General features: G+C 40.7%; 1 protein-coding gene across 2 annotated transcripts; it reads right to left on the minus strand.

The window, feature by feature from the left end:
- Positions 1-5,156: 5,156 nt before the first annotated feature.
- Positions 5,157-22,732, minus strand: COX6B1 (cytochrome c oxidase subunit 6B1). Of its 2 annotated transcripts, none has more exons than XM_017667515.3 (4): positions 22,577-22,731; positions 20,772-20,888; positions 19,510-19,610; positions 5,157-5,343 (listed from the first exon to the last, which is right to left on the minus strand). In XM_017667515.3, the coding sequence occupies exons 2-4, from the start codon at positions 20,875-20,877 to the stop codon at positions 5,290-5,292; spliced, it is 261 nt and encodes an 86-aa protein (XP_017523004.1). In that variant the 5' UTR covers positions 20,878-20,888; positions 22,577-22,731; the 3' UTR covers positions 5,157-5,289. The 2 variants fall into 2 exon arrangements, with proteins under 2 accessions (XP_017523004.1, XP_036877586.1); XM_037021691.2 differs by lacking the exon at positions 5,157-5,343 and adding an exon at positions 6,060-6,080 and having other exon boundaries at positions 22,577-22,732.
- Positions 22,733-23,355: the final 623 nt, after the last annotated feature.

A 23,355-nucleotide genomic window follows, 5' to 3' on the forward strand; every position in this document is an offset into this window, starting at 1 on the left:
AACTGAAGGAGGCACAAATAAATGAAAAGATAATCTGTGCTCATACGTAGGAAGAATTAATATTGTTAAAATATCCACACTATTCAAAGCCATCTATAGATTTAATGCAATCCCTATCAAAATTCCAATGGTATTTTTCACAAAAATAGAGAAAACAATCTTAAAATTTGCATAGAACCACAAAAGACCCAGAACAGCCAAAGCAATACTGAGAAAGAAGAATAAAGTTGGAGGCATCACACTTCCTGATTTCAAACTATATTGCAAAGCTATAGTAATCAAGAGTTTGGCATTTACATAAAAACAGACACATAGATCAAGGGGAGAGAACAGAGAGCCCAGAAATAAACCCATGCACATACTGTCAATTAATTTGCAACAAAGGAGCCAAGAATTTATAATGGAGAAAGGATAGTCTCTTCAATAAATGGTGCTAGGAAAACTGGACAGTCACAAGCAAAAGAATGAAACTGGACCACTATCTTATACCATGCACAAAAATCAACTAAAATGGATTAAAGACTTGAACAAGAGACTTGAAAGAATAAAACTCATGGGAGGAAAACAGGGGGTAAGCTCCTTGATATTGATCTTAGCAATGATTTTTTTGGACACCAAAACCCAAGGAAATAAAAGCAAAAACAAATAAGTGGGACAATATCAAACTAAAAAGCTTCTGCACAGCAAAGGAAACCATCAACAAAAGGAAAAGGCAAGCCAGAAAATGGGAAAAATTATTGGCAAACTACATATCCAATAAGGGGTTAACATCCAAAATATACAAAGACCTCATATTGTTCAACAGTGAAAAAAAAAAACAAATAAACTAATTAAAAAGTGTACAAAGGACTTGAACATTATCCCAGACATATAGGTGGCCAACAGGTACATGAAAAGGTGCTCAACATCGTTATCAGGGAAATGCAAATTAAAGCCACAATGAGATACCACCTTGTACCTGTTAGGATGACTATTATCAAAAAACAAGTGATAACAAATGCTGACAAGGATGTAGAGAAAAGGGAACCTTTGAGTACTGTTGGTGGAAATGTAAACTGGTACAGTCAGTATGGAAACAGTATGGAAGTTCCTCAAGAAATTAAAAATAGAAACCATATGATCTAACAACCCCACTTCTGGGCATATATTCAAAGGAAATGAAATCACTATGTTGAAGAGATAACTGCACACCCATGTTCATTGCAGCATTACTCACATCACAAAGGTATGGAAATAACCTGAGTGTCCATAGACAGATGAATAGGTAAAGAAAATGTGATACATATGTGATGGAATGCTATTCAGCCCTAAGAAGGAAAGCCTGCTATTCGTGACAACCTGGATGATCCTAAAATAAGCCAGACATAGTTAACAATACTGTATTATATACTTGAAAGTTGCTTAGAGTATATCCTATATATTCCCACCACACACACACACAATAGGTAACTATGTGAGGTGATGGATGTATTAACTAACCTTATATGGTAATCATTTCACAATACATACATGAATCAAATCATTGTATTGTGTACCTTAAACTTACACAATGTTAGATGTCAATTTCACCTCAATAACGCTGGAGGAGGAAAAGGTCACCTGGACTCCCTTTCACGGAGAGTTCAGGGTGTTCAGTTGGTTATGGCAGTGAAAGGCAGCCTCTAGAATGGGGGTTGGGGAGTGGCTGAGAGGCAGGGTTGATGCCCTCCTGCTTGCAGTGCTCTCCAAGCACTGCCCGGGACACCCTCCACCCCGGCTCAGCTTCACGGCTCCTGGAAGTCCTGACAATGGTGGTCTCTGGAGCAGTGGTATGTTCTTGACATAATGGGTTCCAGTAGGTACCTCCCAGTTCCTCAATTTAATGATTGTAGGGGAGGGAGTTGGGTCCTGTGGCATGTCTGTTTGTATTTTCTTAAGAGTAATTTCTGCAAAGCCAGGCTAGATTCATTTCTCCACGTCTTTCAACTTTTAAGTTTTGATTTGAATCTAAGTATTTTTGGAAAGCATATTTCAGTACTCAATATACTAAGTATCTCTAAAAGATAAGATTAAAATACCTCAATATCATTACTCCTAAAAAACTAATAATTCCTTAATGAAATTTCCAACGTTCAAGTTTCCAACTGTCTCATAAATGTCATTTTTAAAAAGTTTGATTTAGGATCCAAATACGTATTTCTTAAATCCCCTTTAATCTGTATGTTCCCCACCACCACCCTTGTTTTCTGCATGGATAGTTTTTATTGGAAAAAGTGGGTCGTTTTTCTTGTAGTTCTCCAGAATCTAGCTTTTTCTGATTGTATCCTATGATGCAGTTAACACCCTATGGTGTTCACTATCCTGTGAACCAGTGGTTGAATCTGGAAGCTTGATCAGATTCAGGTTTGATTTTTTTGGCAAAACCATTTCCAGTGTGTAATGTGTTTCCATCTGGGGCATGTCAGGTTTGGTTATCTCCCTTTTGGTGCTTTTGCAGCCATTGATATAATGCTTAGATTTATTAGGGATTGCAAAATGTGGATATTCTAATTGTTTCAGTTCTTCATTTGTTAACTGTCATACCAGGTATGTTTTAAAGTAATGTAAACCCCTACTGTGAAGCTATATTCAATCCTGGAAAATGTGGGGTTGTGTTGAGTTGGATACAATGAAATAAGGGTGTGCTACTAAATCTAAATTCACATGATCAGTTTTACTGTAGCAAATTCACATTAAATCCCTTTCTGCTTGATGTCTTGAGGTTTCTATTTTCTGTACTGAACCCTCTGATACAGAAACCCACAGCCACATTAACTGGCAGAGGGATGGAAGAATCAGTTTTCTCACTTGTAAAACTGAAGTCAGAATGATACATTGTTCATGGAGTTGTTGAAAGGCCTGAGGCAACACAGGTAAGGTGCCTCAGCATGTGTCTTTGGAGTTTTACAGCCTGCAGCTAGTCCCTAAGGGATAAGGTAATAAGGTCCTGCACTCCACTGACACAAGGAAGGTGGATGAGAAACGGTCTTAAAGCAGTTCCCGCAAGAGGTAAGCAGATGAGAAACTGCTTGGCAAAAGATGGTAGAAGCAGCTAGAAGACACCATGAGGAAGAGAGTAGGCAAATTCAGAGTGGGGGACATTCTAAAATACAGCTGGCCTCTTAAAAAGGTCCATCTTATGAGGGCAGGCGGGGGTGGGGGGGGGCTGTTTCAGAATTAAAAAGAACCTAGAAACCTAAAATCCAAACGCAGAATGTGAACCTAGATTGGACCTTGGTACAGAAAACAAACTAAACAGTATAAATTTTGGGGGTACAATTTGGGAAATCTGAATATGAAACACTAGGGAATTAATTTTTCTTAGGAGTGCTAATGGTATGAAGCAACATGTCATTTTTCAGAGATACATGATTAAGCATTTAGGAGTGAAGTGTCAAGATGTTTGTAAACTTTTAAAAGAGTCAGTAAAAATGTGTACATATAAGCATAGTAAATATGACACAATACTAACAACTGTTAGATGTATGTGGTGGGTATAAGGGCAATCATACTGTTTGCCCACTTTTTCTGTACACCTGAAAATTTTCATCAAATTATGAATGGGGGAAAAGTATTTTTAAGATTCCCTGCCATCACAGAAAGTTCATTCTATTGATAGGGGGACAATTATCAAGGATGAGAAAGTAAAATATAGGGAATATTAATGGGAAGTGCTTAAGAAACAAAAGGAGTGAAGGTCTGCAGTGTGTGAGCAGAAGTTGAAATAGTAGGTCGAATGATAAGGGAAGGCCTTGAGGGTCCATTTGAGGAAGACCTGAACGCAGGAGGGAGAAAGTGGGTGGGTATCTGGTGGAAAGTCATTGCAGGGAGAGTAAACAGCAAATGCAAAGGCCTTGAGATTGGAGCCAGCCTGGTGCACTGAAACTTCTCATTTGCTCATACAGTACCAAATGAGAAGTGGTAGATCAGAGAGGAACTACAAGAGTCATATCAAATTTTTATCAAATACATATTTATAAATGTTTCTCGATGTATGAGCTATCTCTGGAAAGCTACATGGGAAACTTCTAATGGTGGCAGCCTCTGGGATTGGACAACAGACGTCAGGGGATGTCCTACATTTTAACTTTTCATTGGACTTCCTGTGTCATTTGAAATTTCACCAAGTTTTAAGTTCTTTCTCATTTCTAACATATGCCATAAGCTTCTACAGTCCCTCAAAGTCCCTATGCCTTCTCTAGGGTCCAGTTTACAGCCCTTCCTCCTCACAGGCACCCATGTCAGAAGATCGCTCCCTAGGACAATTTGTCCTTAACAATCACCTGTTTGAATAATTTGTCACACAACCATCCGAACAAGTTTTGGATCAACACCAATTTGGCCACAACATGATGCTCTAGCTGGTCATGCTGTCTCAGGGGGTCCCTGCTGACAGGTTTGATGGATGGCATTTTTGGACCATTATTGTGTGGCAATTCCTTTGGGGGCATCAAGAAAGAACATTTCTTAATTTGGCTTTCAGTCATCATGGTGATCAACATAAAAGAGGAGGCCCAAAACACAGCAAGAATTTTACACATTGTACAGAAGACTGCTTCTTAGATGATAAATAATTTACTGTTAATTTCTTAGGTGTAATAATGGTAGTATGGTTTGTATGTAAAATAAATCTGTATCTCTGAGATACATATACCTAGTTCTGGATAAAATATGATCTCTGGGACTTGCTTTAAAATTACCCAGAGGGGGAGGGGAGCACATTTACTTAATGTATTAAATATTAATATTAAAATTCACTGGTTGAGGAAAGAAAAAAAAAGATGAAATTAGTCATTTCTTTGTAATTGTTCAAGCTAGTGATAGGTACATAGGAGCTTTTATTATGCTAGTTCTATGTTGTTCAAAAATAATGTAAGTTTTAAAAAACTGTACAGTTAATAAAGTGTATCATACAGATAAATTTTAGCATGCACAGGGGATTGAGGCTACTTTGTATAATCACTCACCCTACCATCTGGTATAGAGGAGGTGGTCAAAGTTTAATAAAATAAGAAATAAAAAAACAAAAGAAAATAAAACAGAAAAAATAATCACCTGAAGCCCCTCATATTGGTTAAAGTACTAATTCCAACCCTGGCTCTTGGCCAATCATTCAGCTCTTTTATACATACACAGTCTTATACTTTTCCAATGAGTATTTATTATTAGTTAAGCTATGATTCAGGATCCCAGGGGGGGTCGCCATGTGTCCAGGTCCCCTTTCACCGCCCTGGGAGAAGGAAGAGAGCAGAGAGGTGGGGCGGGGCCAGTTCAGATCTTCCCAGGGAACGTGCCCTCTGCCCGGCGGTCATCCCAGGCGGACACCTGTGGAAAGAGAGCCAATGTTACTCCCTTCCTCCGTGTAGAAACCAGGCGGGTGGGCTTTTTGTCCTCCTCACTTTGCTCACCTGTTCAGTCAATCAACAAGTAGCCCCAGTACCTGCTATGTGCCAGGAGCTGGGCGACCAGCAGTCACCCAGAAAGACAAGAATCACTGCCCTGAATGAGCTGACCCACTGAGGGAGTGGGGAGGACGAGTGACAGGCAGAACAACCCCAGACTCAAGACAAGGCTGTCCGTGGGGGGTGTGTGACTGCAGGGCTTCAGGAGTGTGGCTGGGCCCTGGGGCAGTCCGTGATATGCATCAGAATAGGAAAGACCGGATACTAGGCAGCTGTGGAAAATGCTGATCTATGCTTCGGCCAAAATGAATCTCCAAGACATAAAATCTATGCAAATGGATGCCAAACTGAATGCAGAGTGCTGATCACTACTCCTGATCACAGGGGCACGCACACATAAAAAAGTGACAGAAAGGCCCATACCAGACTGTCAACACTCCCCAGAAGTAACACTGTGACTTGTGTACCCCCCACTACAGGCAGTTTAGAAGCGTATCCATTTTTATGCACACGAGCATACGCACACACTCACATTTACATGCTGTATATGGAAGGCAGTGGACAGAGGCATGGGTAAGACTGAATGTGACCCTGCTCCATCACTTTTCCAGTTGTGGTCTTGGGAAAATTATTCAACCTTTCAGGGCCTCAGTTTCAATTCTGAAAAATTGGAATTGATAACAGTATATACCTCAACCTATTTTCTTAGTGTGTTTGCCCTTATTATGATAAAAAGTGCTTACACAGTAGCTGGTCCATACTAAGTACTATGTATGTGCCTATTTTATTTACACATACATATACCATATCACAAATATTCTCTACTAAAAAAAAAAATAACCTGAAAACTTATGTGCCCATAAAAGCCTAAACATGGATGTTTACAGCAGTTTCATTTAAAATTGCCCTAAGATGGAAACAACCCCCATGCCCTTCATTTGATGACGTTCCCCCACACCATGGAAAAAATTAAGAACATTCATGAATCTTAAAATGTTAAGTGCAGACAGCCAGGCCCAGAAGGCTCACAGTGGAAATCCCATTTCTATACATTTTGGAGAGGGCAAACAATAGTGGCAGAGAACAGGTTAGTGGGGGCCCTGGGTAAAAGGATGCAGAGGGTTTGGCTAAAAAGAGGCAGTCCGACAGTGACTGTAATGTGGTTTTTAGGGGGGACCTGGTATAGGGGAGAGCATAGTAAACATAGTATTCTTCATGTAAGTGTACATTAAAGACTAAAAAAAAAAAGAAAGAAAGAAAAGGGGGATTACTCCTTGATAGGATAAAACTATTGGTAAATCAAAGATTAACGCATGCTTTAAATATCCTTAATTTTGATCACTTAAAGGGTGTCAGATGATCGGCTATGGAGGTACTCTTTTCTGATAATATTCCTTTCTCTTAATAAAAAAAAAAAAGCAGTTTCTGTGTGGTGACCTCCAATGAGTTCTACACAGTGGTATAGAGGGCATGTCAAAGTGTGGGCAAAGGGTCTGTTTGTTTTTATGCAGAAGATCAAGGCCTAGCTTGGCTACCCAGAAAATGAACTAAGATACGATATGAGGAGGAGCTTCCGGCATCAGCACTCTCTGGAGGACTCGTGCCGGGGGATGATCATCAAAAAGCCTCCACAGGGATCCGGGCAATGCTGCAGTCGTGGCTGCGTCCATCCCACCGGTTCCTGGACTTGCCATTGGAATGAGGAGGGAGATGTCTAGGCTGGCCTGTGCACAGTGAGACAACGAATTTGAGTGGATCTGTACTGTTGGAACTCAACCAGGAGTTGGGAGGGGTGCAAGTTGTAGCGCTCCAAAATCTTACGACTATAGACTATCGACGGTTAAAAGCATATGGGATGTGAACAGATCCCAGAAATGGGTTGCTTTAATTTGTCTGATTTCTCTCAGACTGTTCAAGTACAGTTGGACAATATCCATCATATCATAGACAAATTTCACAAATGCCTAGGGTGCCTAACTGGTTTTCTTGGCTTCACTGGAGATTGCTGGTAATTATAGATTTGCTTTGTTTATGTCACCGTATTCCTATTATGTTAATATGTGTGCGTAATTTAGTTAGTAGTTTAAAACCTATCATGCTTAAGGTACTCTACAAGAAGATATGTCAAAGAAATAATCAATCCCCCCATGTTTTCTTCCATATGCTACCTCTATAGCTTTTCTTCTTCCTTCCTAATTACAACCCTTAAATAGAATTCGTGCCTCATGTCGAATTTACCGAGTATCATAATTCCTCCAGGTGGTAAAGATACCTCGAGACAAGTGCTGGGCATAGAAGCCACAGGGCATAAATCTGCAAAGAAGTAAAAAGCTAACCTTTTCAGACAAAATGGCTTCTCTCTCACTTACCAACTTTACATTTCCCTGTATGGCCCCGGAAGATGACTGGTTAGCCAGAGACGGGTAAGATTCCTCAAGGGAGGAACAACCTAAGACAGGCACAGTCGCAGGGGGGCCATCAGGTGAGAAATTGGGGAAAAACAGTGGTGAAGCTTAGAACCTCACCCCCCCTGTTTTGAGAGAAAGCTTCTACATCTGTGGATGTTTTATTGCCCTTGTCTAGCTCGGATCAGCACATAGTCTACAGGCACACACCTGATCATCTACAATTGCCCTCTTATAGCACTAAATTATGTTTTCTACCTTTATCTTGCATCTACCTACCACTTCAGCATTTTATTAAAAAAAAATAATAATAATAATAAAGGGAGAAATGTGGGATCCACATATAAATCAAGTATAAAAATCAAACAAATATTCATATTTGACCTGATTGTTTACAGTTCATAATGCGTGATCAAAACTGAAAGTTTCTGTGATGAATGCCCTTGTACTGTTCACCATGTAAGAATTTATTCACTATGTAAGAATTCGTTCACCATGTAAGAACTTGTTCGTTATGCTTCAGAAGATTGGAGACTAACGAGAATTAGGCTTGAGATGGATTAATGATTGTGCATTGAGCATTGACTCCCCTATACACAATTTTATTGTTGTTAACAACCATTTGATCAATAAATATGAGAGATGCCCTCTCAAAAAAAAAAAAAAAGAGGTATTCCGAGGGCACTTTGGGTCAGGGAGAATGTTCTGTGCCCTGTCTGTGGTGGTGGTAACACAACTGTGTATCTGTCAAAACTTAAAACTGAGCCCCCAAAAGTGTAGATTTTGTTGAATATATATTGTTTAAATATAAAAACCACTTGATTTGAAAAAGGGGCAAAGATCAGCAATATATGCTGTGTTATTTTAAGGAGAAAGATGACTGGGAGAGACCAAAGTCTTCAGGCAGTAGAGGGCATGTGGGTAAAATTCTAATATTTCCAGAATATCTCACCTGGCTTTTAGTACATCCATGTTACCAACAGGCGCTCAAAGATGGAGAGAAGTATGGCTTTAGTGCATTTGCATCATTTCTCAGGGGTGGAGAGAAGTTCATCTCCATATCAGTGGGTAATTACCTGGGCAACAGAGGGCTTATCTGTACCCCAGAGGTGAGGAGAGGGCCGGTTTTGCTTCTGCCAGAGCAGGAACGAAACCGCCCCGGACTGCAGTTTGTAAGCAATAAATGGATTTTAAACTTTAAAATAAATAAATAAATAAATAAAATGTATGCCAATATCTTTCAAAAATATATATATATATAGATATATATAAACTGGGCGATACTATATAGGCTGACCTACAACTTGCTTTTTCCACAAATTGTAGAGCTCTTTCTACGATTCTGTCACAACGATTGAAATAAATGTCCCATCACTTATCTAACTTGGGTTGTTTCTGAATGTTTTCCTTTACAAACTGCAATGGACACCCCTATTCACAAACATTTTTGTAGGATGTCTAGATGTGGAAATGCTACATCTGGAGTATGATTTTTTCATCTTGAAAGATCCTGCCAAACTGACCTCTGAAGTGATTGGGCCAGCCGCTCTCCTGTGGAGCAGGCCCACACTCCCTCCTTGAGTGTGCACTTTGCTTTATTGAACTACTCTTTGCTCGTACCTGCTTGATCTACCTGTGAATTCTTTCTCAATCAGAGTCAAGAACCCTCCCTGTCCAGGCTGAGGTTTCACCTAGGGTGCAGGGGACACCCCCTGACGCAGCTGCCCGGCAACATTTTGGCAATCACAAGTAACTCTAAACAGGGCACGCACTAACAGTCGAGGGAAGGAGCAATTCTGTGCTACTTTAAGGCACTCCTGTCTTTGCATCTTGGATCTTTGGCTGTTCTTGCTGCTTCCTTGGTGGCACAAGCCAACCATTTAAAAGCCCCTAGGGTGGCTGCCAACTACTGTTAAGTCTCCTGTGTAAGGGCAAGTTGGTTGTGAAACAGATTGACTCTAGGCCACCTGCCAACCTCAAGACAATGTCTGCGCATCAAGGTACACCGTGAAGCAAAACAGCCCACCCCACCCCGCCCCGCCCCGCCCCGCAGCACACTCCCTGCAGTGTAGTCTTGGCTCCCACGGCTCCAGGTCCCCCACTCATGGTGCCCGGGGCGCCTCCTCTGGGACTCAAACACTTCTTCCTCTTGTTTCCATGTCTATCCCCCTGCCTGCACACCTGCTTCTCTTGCCTCTTCATTCACATCTGGACTCCCCACTTCTATGGCCTTGTTCTCTGCCTTTCACGCCTATCCCCCTCCCCTTTGGGAAGGGCAGTCTGTTGGGTCTGTCTATGCCAGCCAGGGTGGCCTAGAATTTAAGCAATGTTGGGGACACCAAAAGGAAGCCAAGAGAGAGACCCTGGCCTTTTGGTAAATCTTATAACCCATCTGATTCGATGTCACCACACTGAGGTGGTTCGTCCCCCCTCAGGGCCACTGAAAATGAGGTTATCAGGATGCTCAGTCACAAAGAGTCTACCCTGGACTTCAAGGCCCTGACCCCTTCTCCCCTAACTCCCATTCCTGGGGCTGCACCCGGGGACGGATTTGAGCCATAGGACACCTACGCATGCTCAGCTGTGCTGCAGGACCTCCTGTGCACACCTGGTATGGGGCCAGGTGTGGAAGGATGCCTCACTTGACCTGTGCCCAAAGGTACTTTTGGGTTTCTGGGGCCACCTGGATAACCCCTAGCCCCTTGGGGATCAGGGGTGCCTGGCCCCCCCTGGTGGTAGTGGGAAACTCTTTTCTCCTCTCAGGTGCTGACTTAGGCATGGGTGACATCTCCTCCATTCTGAATGACTCCCATTAGGGTTCATCATCAAAAATTGGGAGGTCTTAGCCTGGCCCTAAACTGAACTCTAAACTACTCGCTCTTAAGGTGTATTCTTAAAAAACAGAGACACTTTTAAATTAGATTGGTTAAAAAGAAGAAGCTGATTTCCTTCTGTAACACTGCTTGGCCTCAATGCAAACTGCCCAGCAGAGAAAAATGGCCCCCAAATGAGACCCTTAATTACAACACCATTCTGCAACTGGATATTAGTAACTCGAAAATCTTTTTATCAGTTTCTTTGTCTGACGGTATTGCTAAAAATTAACTGGTTTAAAGCCAAGCACTAGTAAAAAATAGGGTATTCCAAAAGTTTCAGAAATTTTGATAGAAAATATTTAGCATTAATGATAATTTAATTAAAATAGACACATCTTTATGGTTATTAGCATTAAAATAAAGTTTTATTCTGCCTAGGTTTACTTAGTCATTTAAGTTGAGGTTATCTGTTAAATCTCTCTCTCTCTCAAAAAAAAAAAAGAGGTCTGGGAGAATGGCTGACTTTGATGTTTAATGGAGTCTTTATGGGTAATCTAGCATGGTTGTTAAACAAGTGAACTAAATAGGCATAATGAGTAAATTTTTTTAACAATAATAATGTGTTACAGTATGTATACCTAAAAATAGCTTGAAAATCTTTTTGGTAACCCGAAACCTTAAAGTTTCGCTAAGTTAAGTAATGAGTAGAGTTAATGAATTAGGTCATTTCCAAATAAGATAAAATAATGAAACATTACTGAATATAGGTTTACCCACTTTTGGATTCCTTATTACAGAGAAACTAAAAACAAATTTGGCTCTATTAGTAAACACTTTCTGTGCTTACTGAAAAGACTGTATTATTAAGAAGCTCATGTTTCTAGAATTATGTATTCATAAATTTGCAAACCTAAAGACTGCTACTGTAACAGTTTACAATTGTTTACTTCTTAGTTTTCACTGAAAACTGAAGTTTCTAAGGGTTTTAAGTTCTAATTAAGACTTCTTGAAATACAGGAAACATGCCTGCATGCAAAGAAAAACATGTTTCGGTAAGAAAAGGTATGAGAAATGGAAATGCATATTTGAGGGAAAAGGTAATATTGTCCTAAAATACAGCTGGTTATTTAAAGAGGGAAAATTCTAAATGTAAAAAGAAAGCTGTAGAAGGTTTATGGAAAATGAATTTAATGTGGTCATGCTATGGGAGACTGAAGTAAATGAGTTTTAATACCAAGTACACAGCAAGATTAGAATTTTGTTCTCTGTTAAAGGACAAAGTTTTCTTGAACTATTGGTCTGCTCTTTAAGAGATTTTGAAGGGTTTTTCTAATTGTTTTATCAGAATAATTTCTTGTGCTTCATGTTGTCTGAATCAGGTTTTTGAGTACTCAAGAAAATGAAACCTTAATATTAAAAGAGCTAAGCTTTGCTAACTATATAACCTTCTGTATTTGCCTTTAAAATCTTTTATTGTCACTTTGGTTAAATGAATAAGTATTGTTTCATGGTGACCTATAATCTTATTTATGAAACTGTCTTAAAACCTCTTGATAATTTTGACAACTTACCCAAATCAAATTATAAATAAAGTCCTTTTACTTCTAGTTAACTTTGAGATTTTCCCGAGGGCCGCTGGAACATGTCAGAGGATTTTCTCCTTGTAAAGGAGAACTACATTTAGCTAATTCAGCTTATTAATTTGATATGTAAAACTACCTGGGAAGCACTGTCAAATGAATGATGCTGAACTTTACTGAACTGTTAATGTTACAGAAATAACAATGTCCTTGTCAACTGCCTTATAATGAACTCTTCAGATATTTAACCACCACCATTTTAAAGTCTTTTGTCATTTATAGATAGTTAATGTTTTACTTCGGAACTAGTAGAAAAACGTTTCAAGCAGAACAAAAATTATGTAAGACTGAATAAACTGAGGAGGATGATTTTAAATTTTATGAATTTTCATTTCAAATATTCCTGATATTTTTAAAAATGTGCTTGTTTTTAAACTTTTCTCTTAAGCTAACTTACAGCAGTCTAGTAAATGATACCTTTTTAAGTAGAACTGGAATATTTGTCTTTCTCTACTTGACCCCTCCAGCATTTGGAAACTCAGTATTTTGGTATTTTATGTCAGTATATTAATTTACATAAGTTCAATAAGAATATGTTCTCCTTGTGACAGGACATAATTGAAAACTGTTTATATTACCGAGGCTTTGACCGAAATGTATTTGAGAGACATGCATAGACTCAGATATGGTCAGACAGCTTTAAGGAACTAAGGTTGACTTTATGGAGCCAATAAAGCCCTTTGGAAGAACTGGCCTGGTACCTTGCTTACAGGGTTCTCAGCAGCCTTACCAGGTGAATAAGGAAGGTCACTTCCTGGCAAGTGCAGGAACCTCAAATATCTTGGGGACCTTGAGAAGAGAGGAATTCACCCAAATCTATAGGTACTGCAGATAAAACCTCATGGCAAGTCCCTGGCTTGCCTTCCCTGACAATAGGAGGCCTTTGAGTTCAATCTGAAATTCCTTATGAGGAGTTCTAGCAAAGCACATTTAAATAAGCCTGTGTGTTTTGCTATGCTGATGGACAGTGACTGTAATGGGGTTTGTTGGGGGGGGACTTGGTATAGGGGAGAGCCTAGTAAACATAATATTCTTCATGTAATTGTAGATTAATGATAACAAAAAAAAAAGAGAGAAAGAAAAGGGGGATTACTCCCTGATAGGATAAAACTAACTGCAAATCAACGATTAATGCATGCTTTACATATCCTTAATTTTGATCTTTTAAAGGGTGTCAGATGATCAGCTATGGAAGTACATTTTTCTGATAATATTCCTTTCTCTTAAAAAAAAAAAAAAAGCAGTTCCTGTGTGGTGATCTCCAATGGGTTCTTCACAATGGTATAAAGGTCATATCAAAGTGTGGGCAAAGGGTTTGTTTGTGTTTATACAGAGGATCAAAGCCTAATTTGGCTACCCAGAAAATGAATTAAGATACGTTATGAAGAAGAACTTCCAACATCAACATCCTCTGGAAGAGTCATTCCAGAAGACGATCATCAAAAAACTTCAACAAAGATACTGGCACTGTTGCAGTTGTAGCTGCATTCATCCCACCAGTTCCTGGACTTGCCATTGGAATGAAGAAGGAAATACCTAAGCTGGCTCGTGCATACAGTAAAACAACAAATTTGACTGGATCTATACTGTTGGAACTCAACCAAGAATTAGAAGAAGTACAAGTTGCAGTGCTCCAAAATCGTGCGACTATAGACTATCTACTGTTAAAAGAACATATGGGGGAACAACCTAAGACAGGCACAGTCGCAGGGGGGCCATCAGGTGAGAAATTGGGGATCAACAGTGGTGAGGCTCAGAACCTCACCCCCCCTGTTTTGAGAGAAATCTTCTGCATCCGTGGATGTTTTGCTGCCCTTGTCTAGCTTGGATTAATACTTAGTCCATAGGCACACACCTGATCATCTACATTTGCCCTCTTACAGCACTAAACTATGTTTTCTACCTTTATCTTGCATCTACCTACCACTTCAGCATTTTATTAAAAATAAAAATAATAATAATAATAAAGGGAGAAATGTGGGATCCACATATAAATCAAGTATAAAAATCAAATGAATATTCATATTTGACCTGACTGTTTATAGTTCATAATGCGTGATCAAAACTGAAAGTTTCTGTGATGAATGCCCTTGTACTGTTCACCATGTAAGAATTTATTCACTATGTAAAAGAATTCGTTCACCATGAAGAACTTGTTCATTATGCTTCAGAAGATTGGAGACTGACGAATTAGGCTTGAGATGGATTAATGATTGTGCATTGAGCATTGACCCCCCCATACAGAATTTTATTGTTGTTAACAACCATTTGATCAATAAATATGAGAGATGCCCTCTCAAAAAAAAAAAGAATATTTGGTGTGAAGGAAGGTGCATTAAAAACTAGAAGACAAATTCAATTTCCATCATCTTTTCCACACCAAAAAATGCCATGAAGACCAAGAATATTATTCCAAATGATCTGTGGCTTGATGGCATTTTTAGTTAAAGACAACTTGGCTTAGAATTTTCTAGCCTCTTGGAAGATTTCCTTCCTCAACAAAATGTTCACTCCTAAAATTTGGGATAATCAAACATCCCTAAGATAGGACTCCTGATTGATATTTTTTAAAGGCTTTTAGATATCTCCTGAAAATCCTGTGCCTAGAAGCTAAAGCTCCCAAAAGTGGACATTCTGAACATTAACAGTATCTGTGGGCTCGCCTGCTCACCCTCATGACACCAGTACTGTTAAATTCACAAGCTCCAATCTCTGAAGTTGTATGGGCCGCAAAAATTGAGGCTGCAGGTGTTTCCCTTCATATACACAAATAAAAAACAAGTCTTGCATTATAATGTAATTTAAAATAAAATATCCTAAGAATTCCCAAAAAAAAAAAAAAAAAACATATGGGATGTGAACAGTTCCCAGGAATGTGTTGTTTTAATTTGTCTGATTTTTCTCAAACTATTCAAATTCAGTTAGACAATATCCATCATATCATTGATAAGTTTTCACAAATGCCTAGGGTACCTAACTGGTTTTTTTGGTTTCACTGGATATGGCTGGTAATTGTAGGTCTGCTTTTGTTATGTAGCTGTATTTCTATTATGTTAATGTGTGTACGCAATTTAATTAGTAGTTTGTTAAAACCTATACATGCTTATGTTACTCTACAAGAAGATATGTCGAAGAAATAATCAATCCTTCCATGTTTTCTTCCATATGTTACCTCTATAGCTTTTCTTCTTCCTTCCTAATTACAACCCTTAAATAGAATTAGTGCCTCATATCGAATTTACCGAGTATCATAATTCCTCCAGGTGGTAAAGATACCTCGAGACAAGTGCTGGGCATAGAAGCCACAGGGCATAAATCTGCAAAGAAGTAAAAAGCTAACCTTTTCAAACAATATTGCTTCTCTCTCATTTACCAACTTCACATTTCTCTGTATGGCCCCGGAAGATGACTGATTAGCCAGAGACGGGTAAGATTCCTCAAGGGAGGAACAACCTAAGACAGGCACAGTCGCAGGGGGCCATCAGGTGAGAAATTGGGGATCAACAGAGATGAGCCTTATAACCTCACCCCCTGTTTTGAGAGAAATCTTCTGCATCCGTGGATGTTTTGTTGCCCTTGTCTAGCTTGGATTAATACTTAGTCTATAGGCACAGACCTGATCATCTACATTTGCCCTCTTACAGCACTAAATTATGTTTTCTACCTTTATCTTGCATCTACCTACCACTTCAGCATTTTATTAAAAATAATAATAATAATAATAAGGGAGAAATGTGGGATTCACATATAAATCAAGTATAAAAATCAAACGAATAATCATATCTGACTTGATTGTTTATAGTGCATGTGCGTGATCAAAACTGAAAGTCTCTGTGATATAACTGCCCTTGCACTGTTCACCATAAGAACTTGTTTGTTATGCTTCAGAAGATTGGAGACTGTTGAGAATTAGGCTTGGGGTTGATTAATGATTGTGCATTGAGTCCCCTATACAGAATTTCATTGTTGTTAACAACCATTTGATCAATTAATATGAGAGATGCCCTCTCAAAAAAAATAAAAATAAAAAAGGCCTGTGTGATCAGTGGCTGTTCTTGTATTTATGTAAATAATCAGGCCAAGTGTTCTGAAGCTGATCTTATTTTACAGACAAATTAGTCTTAGGATGGTTACCCCTAATAAAAATGAGGGTGATTTTAGAGAGAGAAGAATTGTATTTCAATAGTACACCCTTATGGGTATTAAATTCTAATATTGGTCATTGCAAAATGGACTGGATCCTAAATTCTGGTTCCTTAAAATATCTGGCTATGACTCTCCAAACATTTCCAATTTTCTCCCATCATTTCAATTGGAGTCCTACTATTACTAGTTCTCATATTCGGGCCATGCATTCTTAATCTCCTTGTCAAGTTTGTTTCCTCCAGGTTATAAAAAATCCAATTCCAGATGTTGGGATTTCAACCTACCCGCCACACTGATGAAGAGACACATCAGCAACCCTACAACCTTGCTGCATCCTCCTTTTATGTGCACGTGTCTACCACAGCCACTGCCAAGAAAACTCTGAGTCCTCCTCTCCCAAAGACAGCAAGGAACCTGCTGGGATTCATAGGGAGGGCCAATGCCCCTCCTCAGCAGGAAGTAGCTACAGAAGAATGACGACACCCATTTTCAAGGGTCCACATTCCTTGAGGGCAGAAATGTTACAGTAGGTGGATAGCCAGACAATGAATGAGTAGGGAAGAGGTTGGGGACTTTGCCCGGTGTTTACATTCAGTCAGATGCTTGTTTATATTCTGAACATTTTATGTAAACTGTTTTCTTGGGATGTGGGGAGGGAGGGTATAGATACCAGACCTACCCAAACTGACTAGTTCCAACACAGAGGAGTTGACCCCAACTTCATCTCAAAGTACATTATACTCTCATTAGCATACTAAAAGTCACAGCCCTTGGCACCATGACAGTTCCAAGGCAGACCATCTAAGGACAAAAAGAGGGTGTCACCCAAGTGTCCAGAAATTCCCTATTCCAAAAATACCCCACCAAACCCGATGAATATTCCACCCATGCTTAACTCTAGCTATAAGACTGTCCAGTGGAAACCCCCAACCCTGCTGCTCACCTCTGAAGCACACCTGCACTCCCTCCTCAAGTATGTACTTTGCTTTATTAAACTACTCTTTGTATAAAAAAAAAAGACCAATTTATACAACTGTGAACACTTAGTATGGTGAACCTTTGTAATTCTTGCACCAGACTGCAAGGTAAAAACCAGGATTTCTCTATTGCTTCTATAGGCTATGTTTCTTTGATGCCTTGAGTGGGGATGGATAGTTAGAACTGGATTCTCTTATCTGGACTTGCTCTGTCTAGAGTCCTCAGTTCTGTGTGAGTCTCTCATTCAGTGGGTTTCTCTGTCTTGAGAAACTAAAAATTTTTTTCAACTGGAAAATAAAAGATGCTTGGGAAGAATGTTTTCAACACATATAAGAAAAGTGCTGGTATCCCACCCCCACCTCTCCCAAAATACACTAGGATTAGAGACAAATTTTAGAAAATATACAGGGAACACCTTGAAGCTACTACAATACTGTCAGCAAGATCAGGAGGATGAGGAAGATCTTTCTGCCTCTTCCTCTATTTTTAAGTTTCTGTGGAGTGAATGTAATGCTTATTAAAAAAAAAAAATAGCAAAAGAAATACCTATTTTTATTTTACCAAGCTTCTGGAATAAAGAAGCCGGGGCAGCTGGATGTAAAGGGGCCTGTACAGGGTGCATTTATATCCAGTCCTAACAGGGCAGACACAGCGGGCACCTGAGGGGAGGGACCACACAATCTGATGCTCCTTCCCAGGTCCGCACAGGCCCAGGTCCCAGAGACTAGGGTGTGGGGCGGCACCAGGCCGGGAAGCATGTTTCCTGGAATCCTGTTCAGCATGCACACAATGCAGACCCTGAGGCTAAAGGAAGGATGTTACAGAACCACACCATCACGTTACCCCAGGTCACCCAGGGACAAGGAAACCCTGGGAGGGCACAAGGTACTCAAAGACACTTGAGACAGTGTGGCCAGAGAGGTGGAGGAAAACCAAGCAAGCTGAGAAGTGCATTAAGGCAATTTGAAGTAAGCCTCAAAAATGTATATCAAGGATGCTTAAAATACTGAAAAACTAGAACATAATTTCTATCAAAAGGGGACTAGGTAAATAAAAACATTTGTTAAGTTATTATAACAAAAAAGGCATATCTATATGCATTGTCATAAAAAAAGGCCCCCAAATACACAGATAAGTCAAAGCAAGTCATAGAAGAGACTATAGACATCCATGCACAGAGTTCTACCGGTTTATGTAGGATAAATTTATGTAGAGAAAAGGGAACGGATTAATAGTAGCTAGCTCAGGGGAGAGGGACTGGGGAGCACAGAGGGCTTCTACTTTTTATTTTATTGGCCTGCTCACATTTGTCTTCTTTAAATGAGCACTGTTACTTCTGCAATAGCATCGTATTTTGATTCTAAGACACATTTTTTTTTAATTTTAACATCACTGAAATTAACATGCTTTTTACATTCATTTTCAATGTTCTAAAAAAGATCTGAACATCTCTCAATATTCCTTGCAGTCAGTGGGGTCTCTGATTAAATGAAATTATAATGTTAAACATAAATTCTTTATGTCCAAAAAAGGGCACGCAAAGAGTATTAAATGGTGAGAAAAGTTCTAAATAAAAGAGCTGCTTTATTGTGTCTGTAGTTTGTGGAGATGCCTAGTGAAGTAGGGAGGGGGAAAATGACACCTGGGACTTGCTTCAGAATGTTCCAGCAAAGAAAAGAAGAAAAAGGGACAGATGAAGGAAATGAGGAAAAGTCTTGAAACTATTCAATTTGAGCATATTTGGGGGTCACTGAGTTACTCTCTCTACTTTTTTGTATATTTGAAAATGTTTGTAATAAAAAAGGACAGAATTGCACAAGATCATTGGCTCCACAGGGACAGGGACCTGGTACTGAGGGTGTGGGAGCCAGCAAGATGGTCTAGCAGTGCCATGGCCCTACTCGCCTTGGCTGAGAGCCCCAGTGGTTGAGTTTTGGTGAAAGGAGGAAAGGAAGGCAATTCTAGGAAGAAGAAAAGTCCAAGCCCCAGAGTGTGATGCCGTCCTTCCTCTGTCCCTGGCAGATGACCTCCCACCAGGTTACCACACTCCTCTCAGCTAGGACCCCACCCCAGTCCCCCCAGAGCCCCAGGAAGAAGCACATACCCAGGATAAAGGGCAGAGGGACTTGTACACCCGCCGGTACCATTCGCACATGGAGACATCACCCCCTTTGGCAGTCATTGCCTTCTCACAGCGGTGGAAATCTGTTAAGAAAGAGATTCAGGTCAGCCCAGACCAAGGGCTGGAACATATTTTCCATCAGCTCACCGATATACTTCTTCCTTAACAAACAACTAGTTACACATACACATACTCACATTGTACAACAAGTTTTGCAAAGAATGCCTACTCTTACAAGTGGACTAAAAAGGACTAGACACACCTCACTAAACTCGTTTAGTAACCTCCACAGAACTACCGTCCAACTTGAAAATTCTCGTGTCAGGAATGATAGGGTAGCATGAAGGGCATCGTGGGGATTATGGAAGTCAAAAATCAGGGCCAGAGAAGGGGAAGATGGTCCTGATGCTAAGATGCTTGCATCCTAGAGAAGACAGGAGGGGGATTATCTGCTTTTTAAAAGTAGGCAATTAGTTTAAAAAAAAAATTGCCCCAGGCATTCCACTCCAGGGCACATTCCCTATATAGAAAAGCACTAACATGAACATCAAATTACATTTTTAAGACCGTTTATAGCAGCATCATTCATTAAGAGTCCCAAACTGAAAACTACACGTGTCCATGAATAAGCTGTGGAAAACTGTACAGCCAGGAGAACGAGCCAACTACACGCCCTAGCATGGATCAACCTTCAAAACTGTTGCCCAAACACAAGAGAATACATACAGTATTTTCAAATTTCACAGAAAGGCAAACCTAAACGAAGTGATAAAGTCAAAAGGTGACTTGCCCTAAGCTGGTAGGATTTATTTCTAGTGGGGAAAGTAGGGTGTTGTCTTCAAGACAGTGCGTGCAGTAGGCAGACGAGCTCAGAGTGCTGGCAGCATCTAGTTTTTTATCCATCCAGGTTACAGTTACCCTGAGGGGATTTACTTTAGAATTATTCATTTAGCTGTACATTGTTTTATGTATTTCCTGTATGTATGTATGTTATATTTCACCCATACACACACATCATAAAAAAAATCATTATAGGATCCAAAATTCATGACCCAAGTCCAGATCTTGAACACAGCTGATGATGAGGGATACAGGCCTTGCAAGGCAGGATGTCCAGAGTAAAAGAGAAGAGGCTTGGGATGTATAAGTTCCCTAGGAGGCGGCAAGAGGTGAGCAATCTGAGGCCTGGAATCAGGGGAGGTCTGTATCTCCCCCTTGCAACCCCCCAACAATGCCCTGCTTACCCAGGTAGTTCTGCCAGCAGTTCCTGGTCTGGTTCTGGTTGGGGAAGCGGCTGTCAAAAGGGGCAGTCTGGTAGTTCTTAATTTTGGTCTTGATGTCTTCTGCCATTGTGCTGACTCCTGCAGACAAAGAGAGTGCATGCTGGCAGGGGCTCCAGGGGGCCTGGGCATGGGGATATCAGTCCACCTGGGCCCACTGCAGGCCCAGACACAGAAGAATGGGGTGGTGTGAACAAACCACCACCCTCTCCCTCTCAACACAGGTGAAGGGTAGGGCAAATCCCACACACCTCTAAGTGGAGAAGTCATAGTAGGATTTTTTGGGGGGGCTGGATGGGGACAACTCCTTAGTAAAATTAGGCCTTATTTGTCCTGAAATAACATTGGATAACATTCACTGAATGCTTACTGCCTGCCAGGCACTGCCTTACACACTTTACTCCTACAGCAGCTCTATAAGGTGGGAGCTATTACTATCACTATTTCATAGACATGGAACAGGATGCTAAGTGACTTCCCAAAGTCATACAGCATACACATGGTGAAACTGGAGTCAGTCATCAACATAGCCTATAATGCAGAGGTTCTTCATCTCTTTGGTACCATGAACTCCCCTCAGTGGTCTAATGAGTCCTTTTTCAGAGTATGTCTAAAGGCATTAAAAATTGGTTGGGGTGGGTAAAGGGGGGAGGAGAGGGGGATAAAGGGGCATAATAATTTGCAATCACAATATAAGTCGATCACAGGGGCTGTTAACACTGTGATGTACATTTGAAACCAATGTAAGATTGTATGTTAATGACATTTTAATTTAAAAAATTGCATGGATCACAAAAACAAGTTATACTTAGCTGAGAATTGATTAACTGCCACAATTTTGAAGTAACCATGAATGAGAACAATATTTTGTGACATCTAGAAGATGACCTGTGATTCTGATGGCTGACAAACTTGCAGATGCTACTACTACTGAGGTTGCTGCTTCCATTCCTAACTGAAGGATATTTCAATTAGAGATCAGTAAAAATATGTGCAATTCTCCTCCCATTCAAGTACTAGCACCCCTTTAAGTCTATTAATTCTGCGGACCTAGAGTTTATTTAAAAACTCTGTTATAATGTCTCTCAGGTGATACACAATTTTCACCAGGGAATCTGAGACAACTGTCTCTATTCCAGAGAATTCGAGGAGTCGTAGGGTTACACAGAGGTGAGTTGGCCAGTGTTAAATCAAGCAACCCAAGGTGGTGGTAGAGATCTGGGCAAAAGCACAGTCTTCCGGGAGGGGAGAAGGACGCGGGGAAGGGGACGTAGAACACCAGTCGCTGGGACAAAGATAAGACTCGAAGAGTTGTTCTGGATCTGGACCCGCCATCTGGGAGTGGGGGTGTTTCGGGGATGGCGCTACGGCCCCTCCAACGTCCCACCAGGAAGAGGGGCCAGGCACGAGAGGGCCAGGCCGGCGGCCTGGGGATTAAGAGCACAGCAGTCCAAATGACTGAGTCCAAATCCTGGTCGCTGGCTAAGTAACTTAGTATCTCTGAGCCTCAGTTGCCTAACGGTCAAAAAAGGGATAATAACAGGGCCGACATCATAGGGCTGGAAGGAGGATTAAGTCAATTAATATAAATTGCTCGGAATTAAGGAGGAACTAATCGTTAGCTACGACTATTAAGAAAACAGGACCCCAGGGCCCGGGGAGGCCGGACGCCGAAGGCCGGAAACCTCCCCTCGTTCTCAGGGAAGCTAGGGCCCGGCCCCTCAGTCCCCAGGATGGGGGTCCCAGGTTCCCCAGCCCAAGACACTCACCTAAAAACACCCCGAAGCAGCCGGCAGCTCAATGTGACCCTCAGCAAAGACGCCAGCGTCGGACAGGAAGCGGAATCAAGACCGGCCGGAAGCCGGGCGAAGGCGGGGTATAATGGAGTCTTCCGCGCGGCTAGAGGGTGCGGAGAAGCCGGTCCCAGAAGCCATTAAGGCCACGCCCATCCATGTGACCTCAGACTTCCTATTGGGCTGAAAGCCTGTTCATCATCACTTCAGCCCAATAGTAAGCTTGCGTGGCGTCTCGAAGGGCTCGGAGCTGGGACTTAGAGGAGTCAAGTTACGGTTCTCATCACCTCCCTGTCTGTCTCTGGAGAAAGGGTTTATGGGTCCTGGGGTTAGGTAGAGAGTGGGCTTGGGAAAAATGACCCGGCGAAATGCTCTTATTCATGCAAGAATCATTTACTGAACGCTTATACTATGTGGGGTACTTCTTTAAGAGTTGGGGATGCATCGCTAAGCAAAACACAAAAATCCCTACCCTTTATCGTTATTACTGAGGTCAGTTGATGCGGGATTGAAAACGAACCAGTCTTTCTCCCAGGATCATTTGTCAAATGTCATTTGTAAAGGAGGGGTTTAAGAGTTAAAGCCTGGGTCTGTGAAGTGTCTGGCAGAAATTGGTCCATCTTGGAAAATGGCAACTTATTCTGGTCACACAGTTGTCCTTAATTCCTATTTTTCTCTCATATCTCATAGCTGACCTATCAAGAAATATTGTTGGCTCTGCCTTAGCAATATATCTAGAATCTTCTGCCACATTT

This window comes from Manis javanica, chromosome 17, assembly GCF_040802235.1.
Source record: "Manis javanica isolate MJ-LG chromosome 17, MJ_LKY, whole genome shotgun sequence".
Classification (NCBI taxonomy): domain Eukaryota; kingdom Metazoa; phylum Chordata; class Mammalia; order Pholidota; family Manidae; genus Manis; species Manis javanica.